We start from the raw sequence: 18,358 nt of genomic DNA, 5'->3' as shown, positions 1-18,358 counted from the left end.
TTTTCTACAGGCCCACCAGTTCTTTTATTTAACCAGAAAAATGATCGTATTCTTCAATTACAAAAGCATTCCTGAGAGACTGGTGCATTGTGGGTGTTCATTACGGCCCAGCAGGCATCAGTGGGCGGCCGTCTTTGTAGGTCTCTGGATTAAGGGTGCGGTTGGATGGCAGATTCAGAGTCAGCGCTTGGGAACTGGATGGCTGCCTGCTGAGCGAATCAATGTCTGAATGCAAACTGATGTGGACGAGCTTCTCAAGAACGTGTGCTCATTTGGACACCGTTTTGGGGAAAAGTGTCTGTGAAATGAATAAATATGCAAAAGAGAATCTGAGCAAGACTCAATGCCACAGTGCAGGTTTTTTTGAATACACATTAACATTCAAATTCAGATATTGAACATTATGCAATTATGCATACAAAAAATAAAACAGAACAAAAGAACATGAAACAGAGACGTGCAAAAATAAATACACGAAGAGTGCCGGGGGTAATAAAATAAATATCAGCATAAGAATATTATTGGGTATAAAATATAAAACATAATTCCTTGTAAACGCACAAACTTTTAAAATCTTAATAGATTTCTTATTACAGAGTTTCTTGTGTTGTCTATATGCAAAACCATTTTATGAATGGTAATTTGATCAAAATTAAAAGTAAATTCATTAAATAAATCCACTTTTCCTCCTCTTTAGAATATTTACGCTGCTCTACAGTTGCTAGGGTGTTCTGGATGGTTGCTAAGCGGTTGCTAAAGTGTTGAAGTTATTTTTAGCTTGTTGCTATTCAGTTCTTTGGATGTTTTATGTGGTCACTAGCATGGTTGAGTGGTTGCCAGGCAGTAGCTGAGGTGTTGAAGTGGTTTTAGCATGTTTCTATGCAGTCGATAGGGTGTTTTGGCTGGTCGCTAGGTGGTTATTAAGGTGTTTTTAGTTTGTTGTTATGCAGTTGCTTTGTTGGTTGCTAGGCAGTTGCTGAGGTGTTTAAGTGGTTTCAGCATGTTGCTATGCTGTTGCTAGGGTGTTTTATGTGGTTGCTAGGGTGTTACTAAGTTGTTTCAGTGTTTATTTTCTCACTGCAATGCAGTTTCTTGGACATTTTGGGTGGTTGCTAGGCGGTTGCTGAGGTGTCAATGTGTATTTTTAGAATGTTGCTATGCAGTTGCTGGGTGGTTGCTAGGTGGTTTCTGACATGTCCAAAGTGGTTTAGCATGTTGTTATGCAGTTCCTTGGATGTTTTATGTGGTCACTAGCATGGTTGAGTGGTTGCCAGGCAGTAGCTGAGGTGTTGAAGTGGTTTTAGCATGTTTCTATGCAGTCGCTAGGGTGTTTTGGCTGGTCGCTAGGTGGTTATTAAGGAGTTTCAGTGTTTTTAGTTTGTTGTTATGCAGTTGCTTTGTTGGTTGCTAGGCAGTTGCTGAGGTGTTTAAGTGGTTTCAGCATGTTGCTAGGGTGTTTTATGTGGTTGCTAGGGTGTTACTAAGTTGTTTTAGTGTTTATTTTCTCACTGCAATACAGTTTCTTGGACATTTTGGGTGGTTGCTAGGCGGTTGCTGAGGTGTCAATGTGTATTTTTAGAATGTTGCTATGCAGTTGCTGGGTGGTTGCTAGGTGGTTTCTGACATGTCCAAAGTGGTTTAGCATGTTGTTATGCAGTTCCTTGGATGTTTTATGTGGTCACTAGCATGGTTGAGTGGTTGCCAGGCAGTAGCTGAGGTGTTGAAGTGGTTTTAGCATGTTTCTATGCAGTCGCTAGGGTGTTATGGCTGGTCGCTAGGTGGTTATTAAGGTGTTTCAGTGTTTTTAGTTTGTTGTTATGCAGTTGCTTTGGTGGTTGCTAGGCAGTTGGTGAGGTGTTGAAGTGGTTTTAGCATGTTGCTAGGGTGTTTTAAGTGGTTGCAAGGGGGTTACTAAGTTGTTTCAGTGTTTTTTTTTTCTCACTGCAATGCAGTTTCTTGGACATTTTGGGTGGTTGCTAGGTGGTTTCTGAGGTGCCAATGTGTTGCTATGCAGTTGCTAGGACATTTCAGTTAGTCGCTAAAGGGTTGCTAAGGTGTTTAAATGTTGCTATGCAGTTGCTAGGTGGTTGGCAAGTTGTTGGAGTGGTTTTATCAGTCTGGGTGGCCGCTAAGCCGTTGCTAAGGTGTCCAAGTGGTTTTTCTGGATGGTTGCTATACACACAAGTGTCCAGGTGAAAGTCTGATCACTTGGTGGTTTTGAAAAGAAATTCAGTCATTATTGAAAGCAGCTTACATGAATGACTGTACAAACTCACAGAACTCTGTGTGAGAGTGTGTATGTGTCAGATTAGATCAACAGCAACTGAAATAAGCCGTTTGAGTTCACTGGAATCGTAATCAGAGCAATGTGATCTCACCCGTATGTGTTCATTTGTGTACATACAATTTTCTGTCTGGATACACTCTGAAATATATAAAAGGATGTATTAATTATTAATTTATTGAATGTATATCCAAGCATAAAACATCTTTGTGTGCTTGAACTACACTTTATGCTTTAATACTTATGAAAACTAATGAGATCATGTTGGACAGAGATAAAAAAAAAAAAAGCTGTGTATGTGTGTTTCCTTCACCTGATGACCTCCTCACCACCAAAAACAAATCTTCAAAGTCTGAATGCGGGTCACCGTAGATGTGCAATGCATCGATCGACTATTTCTGTTCTCCTGCTGTCTCAAAGAGCTGGCACACATTCAGAGAGGCGCGAATCACTTTCCCCGAATCCTCCTGGTTGCTTCTAAGACAAAAGAACCACTATGAACTGAACTGGGATGGGTCACCCATGAAAATTAGAGTGGGCGGTTTTGAAACGGGTATCTTAAAGAGACAATTCAAAATTAAATCGTCAATCATTTAATCACCACATGTTGTTCCAAACCCATACAAATGTATTTTTTCTTCTGTGGAAAACAAAATAATATGTTATGTAGAGCCTTCATGTATGGTTTTTATTACATGGCTTCTGCACCATATTTAAAGTGTCTTAAAGTGTGTTTTCTATATAAATCATCTCTTCCAGTATAGAGCACATCTACAGACAGATATTACAGGTAGAACTAATGATTCTTGTGTAACAAGTGATCCACTTACTGCATAATTACTAAACATTAATCAAGATTATCTGCTCATAATCATGCTGGATTTAAGAATTTAAGCCTTCATAAACCTCGTTAAACTCAGATTGAACTCAACACAAATTCAAAAGTTTTTCATAAAGAAACGCAACTGTTAAATACTAACAAACAGAGTTAGAAAGGCGTTCAACAGCATCTGCTGAACTCAAACCAGCTCATGGATTGATTTTGGATTCCAGTTCACATACTATCTGGTGTAAATAGTATGAAAGTTTAGTACATTGAAAACAGTCCTCAAAGATGGTGTCCATGGAAGCTATTTGCGCTAATTATGACTCAAAAACCCATGTGACATGAAATATTCCTTTATATGTCTGACTACTTTATCAGTAGCAAAACCACCAAAAAATATTGAAAATTATAATTGTTTTCACAAATTATAAACAGGTTTTCACAAACACTCCTCCAACTCATTAATTCACTCCATTGGTTAATTCAGAAGTTGTCACTCAAACAAACAGATCAATGTAATGTTGCCAATTTGGGAATTTTAGTCACCAAATTTACAGACTTTCTCATTGTTGCTGCGAATTTTATTCATGTTTTCCGATAAGGAGCTATTTCAATGATATTTAAATATATTGGCGATTTTTGGTGTGATTAAACAAACAAAAGGAAAAAATAAGGCAGACATTGTCATTTGTAACATTTTCTCTGTTCTTTAGTTATGTCACTTGTAAATATAGCTAAAATGACAGCAGAGACAGTGATTTTGTCAGATGAGGTCTTGTTTAATAATCCAGATTTTAGCATGGCAGAGCAGCAGATTGGAACTACATATAACGTGTTCCCACTCAATGTGTTTTCCCATTCCAATGCACTACTTTTCCATTGTTTTTCTATCTCTAGATGGATGTGTATGATGGGTACGCTCACGTCTTGTATCTTTTGCAACAAGTTAAAAGTTTCAAGCATTTGAAATGTTCAAATCAGAAGACCCCGGAGGCGGGGCAAGCATTGCAGGCGTTTGTTTACAGAAGCAAGGTGGCATGGCAATCATTTTATCTAAAAGCAACACGGTGGAGGAAGCATTCTGCACTGAACGATTCCTGAGCCTCACACTTTTAGACGTGTTATGTGTGAACAGCCCCTTAATGGATCATGTTGACTACAGAAATATAAAAATATGTCAACGAGAACAGTTTTATTGAGACATTAGCTGTAAGAATAGGCTGTATAAAAGGATTATGAATGCAAAGGGATGATTTGGTGTCATGAATATGCTAATTAGCACATAATCTAGTGACTTTTCAAGCAGGTTTTAGCTGCTTTTCACTAAAGCATTTGTCCACACTGCAACAATGTCACAGTGTTTAATTTGTCATGGCTTAAACGACCAGTGAATGATTTATAGCAACCCTAAATATTAAACTGACACCACAAACTATCCGAACAGACACGGACAGACAAAAGCAGGACATTATTGTGTGCTTGTTGCTCTGGGCAGAGGTGTTGCTCATGTAAACTCCTTCACCGAGAGCCGATCTGTGTCTAAACATGTTATGAAATGCCTTCATTCCTTGGTCTGGTAAGCACAGCATGGAAAAAAACCATCACACACTCCTAAAATAACGCTGCGTCTATTGTTCTTTAGGTTCTGCAGAACCCTCTTCATATTAAGAACGATTTTTGGCTCTGATATGGATGTTTGGAAATGAATAATGTCCTTGGTTCTTCAGATCAGCACCAGATGATTTCCAAAGAACTAGAAAAAAAAGTGTATCTAATTCTTCCATGACAGTGGACTGATAAAAACACACGCATTATGCTGATCAGCAGCAGGATGTGTATGCGAGCATGTTTACCATCTGCTTTTGAGGAGCTTCATCGTCATATTTATATAGATCTCTCTCGTTATCAGTCCTTCATCATTGCTCATTATCTCACCCTCTAGATGAACCATGACGTCAAGGTCGTGACCCCTCGTTCCTGCTGACATTGGTACTTTTAAACCCCGTTGGGATTACCTGAACTGACAAAGAAGAACACGAATGTGTTGAGCTGCACAAAATCAGTATCACACAATGTGTTTCATAATAAGAAGTTCTTGCCTTTAGCACTATATTAACTAATGCAATCCTCAGATAACTACACCCTATTATTCATGCCTGTTTGTCTTGTTAAATTCAGTGGTGGTTTGCTGCAGTTTATGACATTAAACTTCAGACTGATGCTTTTTAATGTCTAGTTCCGACACCTTCTGACGACACATACTGGAATGAACGGATGATTCCTCAGACTGGAATGATCACCTGTCTCTCCATGCTGCACTCAGACAGACAGTTTGCTGCAACCCTTGGGAGATGTGTTCACACAGAACGCATTTGCAGATAAATGAGGGGAAAAAAACAAGGTCTCAGAACATGAGAACTTCTTTGAACTTGACCGCCAAATTTTTTAGTGTTCCGTGTCATGAGCGAAGCATGATAAACTGTCAAAGATATCCGTCTAGCGCAGGTTTACATAGATAAACAAATGGAGAAACAACGCAGTGGAATGCAAAAGCATGAGATGCAAGGAAGTGGAACAAAAAATTCAAGGTCCAGAACTGCGATTTTTTTGTTGTAAGCAGTGGCGGACAGTATTGGAGTACATTTACTTGAGTATTGTACTTAAGTATATTTTTTGAGTATCTTTACTTTACTTGAGTATTTTTTTTTTTCTGGAAACTTGTGACTTTAACTTCACATTTCAAAGACAAATATTGTACTTTTCACTCCCCTACATTTCTATCAAGGTCCTCAAAGTATAAATTCGTTATGCAGCAGCTTTGAAAATCAGTGAGTGATTTTTATCTCTTTTCGAAAATGTCATTTTTTTTTGACGGCATATCAGTAATCACTCTTGTCGGGTTACGTAAAGTGATTTTCCCAGCATTTTTTTAACACTGACCAGTTGCAAATGTGATATGTTTCTGCAACGATTCAATATTAAGAAGTTTATATTGTAGTATGTATTAGACACAATATTGTCTGATTTTGAAAAATTGTGTAAACGAAAATATTACCTATAAAGCCAAAGAACAACAGTTCTTCTCCTAGGAGTGCATCTCCTAACAAAACACAATAGGTGTTTGACTTGAAGCAGCTGCACAGATGTTTATATACAATGTCAGCGCCAAACAGGCTTTACAAGTGTTGTGTTAGGAGTCGCCATAATCTCCCCTCGTCTGAGCCGAGGACACTGTGGTTAAATTTCATTTTCGAAGGAAATATCCCGGAAAAAAATGGGTAATGTCCCTTAAATGTTTAGGGATTAATACCAACGCTTCGTGCACGAACGTCAGCTCCAGACAAAGTAAGTATCATGCGTTTGTTTTCCAAATTGCCTTTCTGAAAGAGCCTCTTGGCACTCTGTAAGGCTAATTGCATTGTCTCTGCTTGTTTTCACTGACGCTGCCTTCAAGTGCTATCAGAATGATTGTGAATAGGAACAGAAGTGGGACTTATAAAGTTTGTGATAGCATGAGACCAGCTATGTTTTTATTATTATCCTGCCGTGCTCCCGTCTGTATAATTCATAAACGTTAATTTATTATGCACAGTATAATCAGATGACTGGCTTTGAAATCGAGTAGTTTTCTATAAAGATAACAGGCTTGTACTAATAGTAGAATGTTTATTTGCAAAGGCTAGCACTGCTAATGCCAGAGCTTGAGCTCTTGAAGCTCCGCCCTCTTCTCCAGGAGCAACAGCTCATTTGCATTTAAAGCAACATACTCCAAATCAGCGCGTTTTGGCTCATACCCTAAAAGTGGCGATTTTAACCAGCTATAAAAGTTTATATGTGGGGTATATTGAGCTAGAACTTCACATATACGCTCTGGGGACATCAGAGACTTATTTTACATCCTGTAAAAAGGGGCATAATAGGTCCCCTTTAAAGAGATGCGAACATGCGTTTTCTGTGCGTACGTTCATTATAGGAATCGCACATATGCATATTTGAGAGATGATCATAAGATCAAATTTAGGATGGTTTCTGCGCAACATTTTATAAATGAGGCCTGAGATGCGCCAAAAATTAATTGTGACACTTTATCTCACTTTTTTCTCGCAATTCTGCACTTTTGTTCTCGCCATTATGAGTTAATTTCACAATTTGTATTTTTATCTCTCAAATGCAAGATAAAAAGTAAGGATTGCGCAAAGAAATTGGGAGTTTACATCCATTTTTTTCACAGGATTGTGAGAAAAAGTTGCAATTACCTTTTTTAAATGTTTTTTGGTATTATTTTTTTTTTTAATCCTGTGGGGAAAACAGACTTCCATACTAACATATGTCTAACGAGTGTTTACATAGAAAAATAAGTGGGAAAAAAGTGGGAAATATGCTTCAAATCTCCAATAAAATAAGGTTTATAAGCGGCTCCGGAGCTAAGACACCCAACGGACAAGTGAAAAGGTTAATTATACATACATTTTACTGATTAAAAATAGATTGGTGAGGTTAAAAGTGTACTGTTTTGCACAGAAATAGCTGGTGAGATGGACATTACTCATCATTAACAGGCTGTTAATTGCTCCATTTGTGTGGTCACAACAGGTCAGTGTATTTCTGTCATCACAATCTGACAAATGTTCTTCTGTGTGTGAGTTTCAGTGAAGCATTGGCTCTTTGGACCTCTCTAACCCTTCTTCTGTCTGGTTGGCCGCCGGCCCTTGTTTTTCTGCTGACTGCTGGTTCGGTGTCCAGTGCTCTTCAGCGCCTCTCCAGCAAACATCTTGTGTTTTTCTGCTGACGCAGAGACACGGTCGAGTCTGAGGGGAGACCTGCGATTGTCTGCGTTCGCTGACCCCTGATTGGCCCTGACAGCAGAGGTGAACGTGAGTCACCGTCATCACGTGACCAATGAGACGCCTGTTCTCCTGATGAACACAGACACAATTCAGCAGATGTTTAAAGATGTTTAATGATTTCTTGCAACCTTGGTGAGCAGAAGACACTCTTTTCATTAAAGCACTAAAAAAGGATTGGATTTTGGGGTTATCTGTTACCTTGACAGGTTTTGTGAATTTCAATAGTTACGTTTAGCAAATTAAAAGTAGTGCTGCATGTATATTTGGATATTTAATAAAGGGTATTTAATGATTAGAGTTTTCTCAGCGTGTTTTGAACATCATTTTGCATTGGCTCACAAACACACACACACACACAGACACACACACACACATTATACAGTCTCTCTGTCTCACACTCTTACCGTAAATGTGATCTGGCCTCAGGCAGATCTCTCTCACACGGAGAATCAGCTTACATTATTTTTACTGGCTCGTATCCATGTCAACCTAAACACACACACATAGACACACATAAGCACACACATACGATTGATAGGGGTTATTACTGACTATAGTCAACAGTAATAAAATACATTTCTAAAGTATAAATGAACATATGTTTTCGTTTTACTTTTATTTATATAGGGCTTTTAACAATACAGATTGTGTTTTCGTGTAAAAATGATGGAAATCAGGGCCAAAGCAAGCGTTTTTTGGGGCAGAATGAGACCTGCTGCCCTTCATCTTAATAAAACAAACATTCAGCCAGAGAACTGCATGTACCAACCACCCGCGATCCAGGTAAACAACAACAGCACACTGACCTTGGCCTTATAACACACACACACACACACACACACACACACACAGGTTCATCCATCTGTGTGGGATTTTTCATGATGCTTCTGCCACTGCTGTGCCAGCATCCTCATGGCACAGTGCCACACACACACACACACACACACTCTGCCCGCTCCATCAGTGTTACCGTAAACATCCAACCGCCCCTGCAAAAGTACCACAATTCACCTCAATGTCACAACAACCTGGCAAAGTCACACACTTCTCCAAAAGCAACACTGAACGCAGAAATCAGTCTCTGAACCAGAACACATGAACAGCTCTTTATAAAGAAATCTGGCTGTTTGAAAGAGGGATTTTCAAAATGCTGTGTGATTCAACTGCACCACACTGAGCAAAACCACTGCATATTACAATAGAAATTTAAAATAATAAATAAAGTACTAAACAGATATTTTATAAAATGTATAAATAATTTTTAAATGTTGTTTTATATCTAATAAATATGTGCAATATATACATTTTACAAAATGTTATTTCATATTTAACAGAAACACTCTTTCATTAATAATATGTATATAAATATTTATTTATATTAATATATATTATCAGAGTTTTACATAAATATTATTGATAAAATATAATGTTATATTTAATCATTTATTACAAGATAATAAATAAATTCCCTGCTGATCATATGTGATCCTTATTAACATTCATAAATATTATTAATACATGTATTTTTATAAACATTATAAAATGTTACATTTTATATTTAACAAAAACCTTTATAATATTTATTATTTTTAGTAATAAATATTTATTTATATTAAAAGGAATACATTATTATATATAAATACACTATTAATTACTAATAATTTATTAAAAGAATAATTAAATAAATGCAGAATTTCCGTCTGATAAAGCCGTGTGTTATAATTTCAAGGTCAGCTGTTGTCTCCAAAGTAAAAGAGTCACTCTCTCTGGATCACAGCTGCTTTAATAAAGCATCTGTATCAGTTGAACCTGATCTCATGAAGCTCTCAGGACAGATGGGACAGGTGACATTAACTCCCGAGCTGCTTTCAGGTGGGTGGAAATGAAGCCTGGCATACTGAACAACACACAGCAGCACAGGTGCGGAGCGGGACATCAGCCGAACGTCTCTGAACTACCTGAGAAGACCAAAAGCATCAAATATCACTCTGATCCATGCCAATGTACTGCCCTTGCTGTTTAATATGACTGTCCTACATCAAACAAACTCGAAAGGCCTTAAAGCGACTGACTCGGACTCCATTACTGTCTGTGAAAACATGATATTCCTTCAAAGTGAGTAGAGCACAAACAACACGCTGCTAAAGTTACTGACTTACCTTAAATACATTATTTACATGCTTCAGAATCATTAATGGCTCACGGTAAATTATAGAGCATCAGCTACATACAGCATCACTATAAAGCCCTAGAGCCACAGTGGTTTGTGAAACAAAGCCTCTAATTTGGCAGCAGAACCTGAATTTTGAGTCTAAATATCCAAACGATGAATAACCTATTGACCCGGTTCAGCAGACCGGCGTTTAAACTAATTATTGACTATTATAATACTATTAAAAAGCATTTTCTGGAAGTTTATTTGTGTTTGGGATTCAGTAGGTGTTATTTTGTCATTGTGTGTGGATTTCTGTACTGTTCGTTTGTTTAGCAGGTGTTTCTCGTGAGTGTCGGGGACGCGCCTCTGCGCTGCAGTCCAGATAAAGTGGGCGGGGCAACTCACGCTCCCTCTGAGAGGAACGCCACGTCACGATGCCCATATTTGGACTGTAAACTTCCTACAGGAAGCGTGTGTCTGAGGGTCACCGACGAGCAGAGATTTACAGCAGCAGTGAATGTTTGCAGTTTTACTAACTTACACATTCAGCAAGTTGAGAATTAACAGCTAGATTTTGATCTTCAAATCTGTTACCTGACCTTTTCTACACATTTTTTTTTGTTACACAACAGAAAAAAAGTAAACATACGAATCCAGTAATAGATATCATAAAGCAAACTAAATTAGCTTTGATAGAAAACTCTTTTCGCGAATCATTTTCATAATAATGTAATTTTATCTGTTATCTGTTTATGCTAACTCGCCCGCGCATCAAAATCACATTAAGCCCTAAAACAACAATAAAGAACTTAAAAATACACCAACAGAAGTCCAGCTATAAGCCTAACTTACCTGATAAATCCAATGTTAGAGGATTTATCTTTCTTTTAGCAGAAAAGATATATCATACTAAAATATATTCCTAACCCGTTTATTTAATGGTTTCCCTCGGGCTTGTTTACTGCCCCAGCAGTTCCCGACAATGACGCGCTGACGCGCGTGACGCAGACGCTTGTGGGCGTGGCCAGCTGTCAGTGCGGGAGTCGCTTATAAAAACGAATCGGGATACCGATCCACACGAACAAGCGCAACAGAGCCAATCAAACGAACATCGCTCCCAACGAGAGTTCACTTTCAACAGACGGACTCTTTCAGTTATTCGCGGCTCAAGAGCGTTTCTGTCGCGTTATTCTTTACATCTTTGGGACTCCGGTTCATTCAAGAGGAGCGTCCATACAGAGCGGAACGGGACGGAACGCCGCTTTATTGAGTGTCATCGTCCCTCGCGCTGTTTTTGAACGCTTAAAGCTTGAAATAAAGAGGACGTTGAGCCTGTTTTTTGCCTTTTCAACAGAAGAACTCTATGAGTACAAAAATGGAGCAGCCGTTTTATCACGACGACTCGTTTCTGCTGGGTTACGGTCACAACGACGCGGCACTTCACGACTATAAACTCCAGAAACAGAGCATGAACTTGAACCTGACCGAGCCCTATCGGAACCTCAAATCGGATCTGTATCAGACCAGCAGCGCCGATATGGGCTCGCTCAAACTCGCCTCGCCGGAGCTGGAGAGGCTCATCCTCCAGAACAGCAACGGGGTGCTGACTACGCCCACCCCGGGCCAGTATCTCTACAGTCGGGGGATCACCGACGAGCAGGAGGGCTTCGCGGAGGGCTTCGTCAAGGCTCTGGACGATCTTCACAAGCTGAACCACATGCCCCCGCCCAACGTCTCGATTGGAACCGGCGGTGTGACGACGTGCTCGACTACCGCGTCCGTTTTTGGCTCCTCCCTGCAGTCTGAGCCTCCCATTTACACGACGCTGAACGCGTACTGCCCAGCGCCCAGCCACCCATCCACCACCATCAGCTACCTGCCGCCGCACGTACAGCAGAGCCAACACCCGGAAAACACGCACGGGTTCCAGCACTCCGGCGTCTTCGCGCAGCGCTTCGTGCCTTTGAAAGAGGAGCCCCAGACCGTTCCCGACATGCACAGCAGCGACGGCTCGCCACCCATGTCTCCCATCGACATGGAAAGCCAGGAACTCATCAAGGCAGAGCGCAAGAAGCTCCGGAACCGAGTGGCGGCCACCAAATGCCGCCGGCGCAAGCTGGAACGCATCGCGCGGCTGGAAGAGAAAGTGAAGGTGCTCAAGTCCGACAACGCGGGGCTGTCCAACACCGCCTCCGTCCTGCGGGACCAGGTGGCCCAACTCAAACAGAAAGTCCTGAGGCACATGAACAGCGGCTGTCAGCTGATGTTGACCAGCAAGATGGAAACGTTTTAAACGCGGTTGGACTTTTACGCAGAAATAACACTGGAAATCGTTTAGGTTCTACGACTGAACGAAACTCAAAAGCCCTCAGACGAGGCGTTTTGGACACGTTCTGAGCTCCGAATAAAACGAGCGAACCCGCGCCCGGAGCGGGAGAGAACGCCTCTGAGCCCCCAGAGACAGACGGGAGCCGAGAGCGAAGTGGAAAGGCCAGTCGCCGCCTCAGTATCAATAACGTGTTGTTTTTTTCTCTCGTGATCAACTGTGTATTTGATCATGTAAACGCATCTGATATTGTCGTGCAGTTCCTGAACTCATAAATTATTGTATTAGTCAGGTTGATCCTGACACTATATGTCACATGTTTACAATGTCTTTTTTTTTTATGTGTGCGATGTTTATTTAAGTAAAGATTTTGAAATATAACATCCGAGTGTATGGCTGTTCATTTGTGTTGTTTGTGTCTCGGTTTCAAACAGTTATGTAACTCTTATGCTCACCGTTTCTCAAAGTAATTCACCCACAAAACGCTCTGAAAACATGAAAACACAGAGTCAGGGTTTATTCTGATGATGTTAGTGTGCACTGGTTGTAGAGTAATCAGCTGTTTTCTGGGGGTTGTGTATTGATTAGCGCGTCCTGCGGGTTCACACAAGGGACTCTGGGCCTGTCCTGCTGACGTCAAGCAGCACATCCATATATGGTCGTTTTTGGGCCTCGTACGTCACTCCCCGCCCACATGCCCCGGTGGAATAGTTTCACTGCTCCAGGATCAGCGGGGCTGGAGAGCACAGGGGCTTTCCGAAGTTGGATAAGACCACTGTGAGCATGTGGGATGGGGTGTGTGTGTTTCCACAGAGCTTAGTGGGTTGAACGGTTACAATGATGCTGTTGCTAATAATCGAAACTTATCTTTCAGAATATATCCAGAAACCTTTGATATAATAGAATATAAATTATATATATACACACACACAATAAAAAAAAAATCAGACACCAGATATTATGTAAGTGAGGATAGCAAAATAAAGTCAACTGTGACATATTATACCCAACAATTCTTCAGTGGACTACCAGTGAAACTTATTCAAAAATTATTCAGACACTTTGACCTGACCATGTTTTGCTTAAGCGGTTTTTCTTTAATTGCTAATGTGACCTTTCTACACCACAGACTGAAGAAAATGAAGCATTGCTTAGTAATTGGTTGAGCTAAATTGGTATTATCTAATTGTATAGTTAAATTTAACAGCTGACAGCTATTCAACTGAATTCATTACATACCTTTCTATCAAAGTCATCTGACATTATCAATATTAATTTGTTCTGACACAGTTTAGCTCTGAGTCCTTGTCATATTTTATTACCATTTTCTAGCGAATAAACTGTGATAATGTGAGAAATGTTGAAGGTGTCTGAATAAATTTTGGTTTCACTGTATGTATGTATATATATATATATATATATATATGTGTGTGTGTGTGTGTGGGGGGGGGGGGTATAAGTCTGAATACATTGTCTGAATATATAGAAGTAAATCTGAATATAGTTATAAGTCGGAATATATAAAAGTAAATTGTGAATATATAGACGTAAATACGAATATATAGTTATAAATCTGAATATATAAATGTAAATTGTGAATATATAGACGTAAATCTGAATATACTGTATACTTACATTTCTGAATACAGAAATATAAATCTGAATATAGTTATAAGTTTGAATATATTTTCACAATTGTTATTGCTGTTCATCATAGCCTATTGACACTGTAACTAGAATATTTTAATTTAGTAGAACAGCTGGAATAAGCAAATGTATATCAGTTTAACTGAGAACTAGTGAATTAGAATCAAATCAAATCTGAAAATCAGTGGCAATATCAAGCCCTATTAATTGTTCATACAAATGTAGTGATTGTTATAAACTGTACACAACTGTCTCATAGGCTGTTTATATACAGAAAAATAGTAAGAATCTATTTCCTAGATTAGAAAGGTGAATATGCTATTGTTTGCATTTCTAATCATGATTTCCCTGGAGATTAAATCTCCTTGTAGATTAAACTATCTACTTTCACCTGTAAGGACTCTAACTGTTGTGCATACTATTGAAACAATCAATAACTCCAGCTTACTTCCGGGTGTGACTGGGCTACTACATCTGTGACACTTGCGCTGATGCATCAAAGGCCATTCAGAGCACTGAGCACTAATGTGAGGTGCTTCAAAGGCCTAAATCTATATATTCACAATTTACATTTATATATTCAGAATTACAACTATATATTCAAATTCACTTATATATATTCACAATTTACATTTCTATATTCAGGCTTATAACTATATATTCATATTTACATTTCTATATTCAGACTTATAACTATATATTCAGATTTACATTTATATATTCAGAATTATAACTATATATTCAGATTTAGATTTATAGCTATATATTCAGATTTGCATTTATATATTCAGATTTACATTTATATATTCAGAATTATAACTATATATTCAGATTTAGATTTATAGCTATATATTCAGATTTGCATTTATATATTCAGATTTACAACCATATATTTCAGATCTACTTCTATATATTCACAATACATATATATAATCAGACTTATAACAACTATATATTCATATTTACATGTATATATTAAGATTTTATATTATTATTTCCTGTTTGGCACCTCATAACAGACCTGTAATAATAATAATAATAATAATATATATATATATATATATATATATATATATATATATATATATATATATATATATATTATAGGTCTGTGTATTACTTGGAGTTTAGTCTAATTATAACGGAAGACTGAATCATTTGCAGTAGGCTATTAGAAGAATAATCTGCTCCTAATTCATGATATTACTGTGTATTTTGGTGCTTTGTCTTCGGGAGATGAATGAATCTTTTGGGAAGTGACTGACCTCTGGAATGGCTGGACCGGGGGCGCGCTGCAGGGGCGCGCGTAGGTGGTGGACGCGCATGAGATCTAAAGAGAACAAGTCTGGCGCTGGAATGAAGAGCGTTAGCATGGAAATATGCGACCCTGAGTTGAACTTTCTGAATTAATTGCCTCAATAACCGATTTATTTATTAAACAACACTAAAATAATATGTTTTAGGACGTACTGTTATAGTTTTAGATACTTTATGATCATAAAAATAGGCCAACTAGCACCAAAACCCAAAGCAGGCTCTGAAATGTGTGGGACGTTTGTTTTTGTGCAACTGGCTGGAAATTGGGAGCGGGGTTTTTTACATGGTGAGAAAAGCCCACTCGGGTCCACCTGTCACTGACGTCAGTGACCCACCTGCGTGTTTTTCTGCTCGCTCTCGAGGTGGAAATCAAAGGAAGCCACTTCAAAGCAAACAGACGCGCGGACGTTTTGGAGATTTTCAAGGTGCGCCTCACCGTTAATCGTTTCATCTGACACATCAACAGCTCTTTTAGTTTCATGAGTGGAACATTCCCACCTCCTCTCACCTAAATGGACTTGTTCCATTCGAATGTTTGCTGGCGTTTACACGAGGTTCAGCAAATAACCCTGTTTATCCACTTGTTGCAAACGGAACAAGTTATTTTCGCCAAATGTGCGAGACTTGGCCGCTATAGGTAGTAAATAACTCTAAGAATAGCAATGGGCAGTAAACGGTACAACTATCTGCACTACAAACCAGTGTTTACGATAATAACATAATATATGATCAATTACAACACTGACAAATAAACCATTTTTTAAGGTATTATATTTTAGCTATACACTTAAATATAATATCTTTAAAAAAATATATATTTTTGTGTGTGTGTGTGTATATATATATATATATATATATATATATATATATGTTGAAAGTAAACTAAATGTTTATTTAAATGTAGCTAAAATATATTTATTGCAACCACTTACCTTAAAAAAAAAATAGTAAATTCAATGAATATATACATATATATATATATATATATATATATATATTTTTTTTTTTTTTTTTTTTTCAGTGCAGTTTGCAGTAGGCTATAATGGAGTATTATTTTGTGATTATAGTTTAACTAGTAAGGATGTTTTTTTGTTTGTTTGTTTGTTTTTTGAGTAAAACCATGATTAATATTCATAAGGGAAATGGCCGCTGCTCTTAAGTTAAAAATAAGGATAATTTTTGGCTATAGAGTTTTTGAGTATGTGAATTCTTTAAATTAAATAAAGTTATAGCTTCAGTTCAGTGCTTTGGCTTCACTAGACTGAGTTGCTAAAGACCTTTAAAAGATTCTCTTGGCTGTCTATTTTTAACTATTTATTTTTGTATGAGTTAACCTGAAATAGTTTCTTTTTTTCATATTGAAGGTGAGTTTAGTTATTCTGGTTTTCCATTTCTCTCTCGTTTCCTCTTTTTCATTTTAATTGACATGAGAATGGCTCACAGGCCTCGTGAATGAGTCAAAGCTCATTCACCAAAGTTTCACAACAGAACCTGTGTGTGTTATTTTTATCCTGCCTTTGTGATGATCCTGAAGAGTTCCAGAGCCTGATGGAACATTTATTCTTCTTACTTCCTCTATTCTACATGTAGTGGACAAGAGAAGCTTTTAACGCCTGACAGACTGTCAGAAGGAGCGTCTCATGCACACACACACACACACACACACACACGGGAGAAACATCTGTGACTGATGACGATAACATGTGGGCTCATCTCCTCCATCACACACAGTTTTTGCACATTTCATATCTCTCTCTCTCTCCCACTCACTGTAAATCTCTCCTGTGATCTCATGAATATTCCTTCTTATCCCTTCCAAAACCGAAAAAGATGAACGCTGAGGCTCAAGTTGTGACACTTTCCGTTAAACACCCACCGACACGGCTGTTACATCATGCTCTCCAGTATCTCATCTCATGCTCAGACTCTCATCGATGCCTCACATCAGTTTGTTGAGCCTCAAATCAGGGGTCATATAGAAGCATTTCATGACAATTAATATTAAATAAATCAAACAACAGTTAAATGTGGTCCAGATTTAATGTTTCAAGAGAGATCATATTGCCTGTTAAAGCCTGATTTTGCTTTATTAGGCTTATATAACAGTAACTATGACTATGGCTCAATCGCAGCTGTGTTGATATTCAGTACACATTATTATTTTTTAATTAGTCAAAACGTATTTCCATGATTTTCATATATATATATATTTTTAATTTCCATTGCACCTGACCTGCCAGTCTTTCACTGATTTTCCATCTTTATTAATGAGTCGAGATCAGTGTTAATATCAACTAAAGCTAAAATGATTATAAATCAATTCTGTAACTGAAAAAAAAAACATAGATGTAAAAAAGGTTACCAACTAACTGAAATAAAACAAGTTATGAAACTTACTAAAACTAAACGGAAATAAACGTATAAGGCTACTGTGGCTAAGAAATGTTATTAAAAACAAAACAAAATGAATGAAATGACAACATCACATAAAATTAACTTGATATAAAAATCTAAAAATGAAAGCTCATTTTAAATATTAATACTAATAGTTTATAAAAAATACTAAAATAACAACGGTCGCTATAATTACATCTAAAGTTTCATCTCATTTAAATCTCGTGGGCCATGGGAGTTTTTGTGGTTGTATAAGTGGGTCAAAAGATGGTTTAACTCAGCATAAGATTTCAGATTGGTTCATAGCGCCATCTAGTAGTACAAGCGCCCTTGAAGAAATGAGGCTAATGATGTTTACTGTAAAAGGAGACAAAATCAGGATATGACAGTAAGTAGTAGGCTACATACAAACAGCCCTATGTATTAAATGTAGCCTATTATGAGTACTGTTTTAATTAGCCTATATAGCCTAATTTAATTACAATAAATTATTGTAAATTTTGCGGTAAACAGCAAATTATAACGAGACTTCACTACACTGCTTTAAAAAGAACAAACAATT

At 37.9% G+C, this 18,358-nt stretch overlaps 1 protein-coding gene and 1 long non-coding RNA gene across 2 annotated transcripts; one reads left to right on the top strand and one right to left on the bottom strand.

Annotated features, from left to right (window-relative positions):
• Nucleotides 1-3,872: 3,872 nt before the first annotated feature.
• On the bottom strand, nucleotides 3,873-11,111 carry LOC306855513. The gene is made up of 3 exons (XR_013782946.1): nucleotides 10,965-11,111; nucleotides 8,362-8,446; nucleotides 3,873-8,026 (listed from the first exon to the last, which is right to left on the bottom strand). It is a non-coding gene; the product is annotated as an uncharacterized lncRNA (long non-coding RNA).
• Nucleotides 11,112-11,169: 58 nt separating this feature from the next.
• On the top strand, nucleotides 11,170-12,819 carry LOC306855475 (transcription factor JunB). The gene has a single exon (XM_079394220.1). The coding sequence runs from the start codon at nucleotides 11,476-11,478 to the stop codon at nucleotides 12,403-12,405; it is 930 nt and encodes a 309-aa protein (XP_079250346.1). The 5' UTR covers nucleotides 11,170-11,475; the 3' UTR covers nucleotides 12,406-12,819.
• Nucleotides 12,820-18,358: the final 5,539 nt, after the last annotated feature.

Source organism: Barbus barbus (assembly GCF_936440315.1).
Source record: "Barbus barbus genome assembly, chromosome: 3".
Lineage (NCBI taxonomy): Eukaryota > Metazoa > Chordata > Actinopteri > Cypriniformes > Cyprinidae > Barbus > Barbus barbus.
This window is presented reverse-complemented; position numbering and strand designations above follow the sequence as displayed.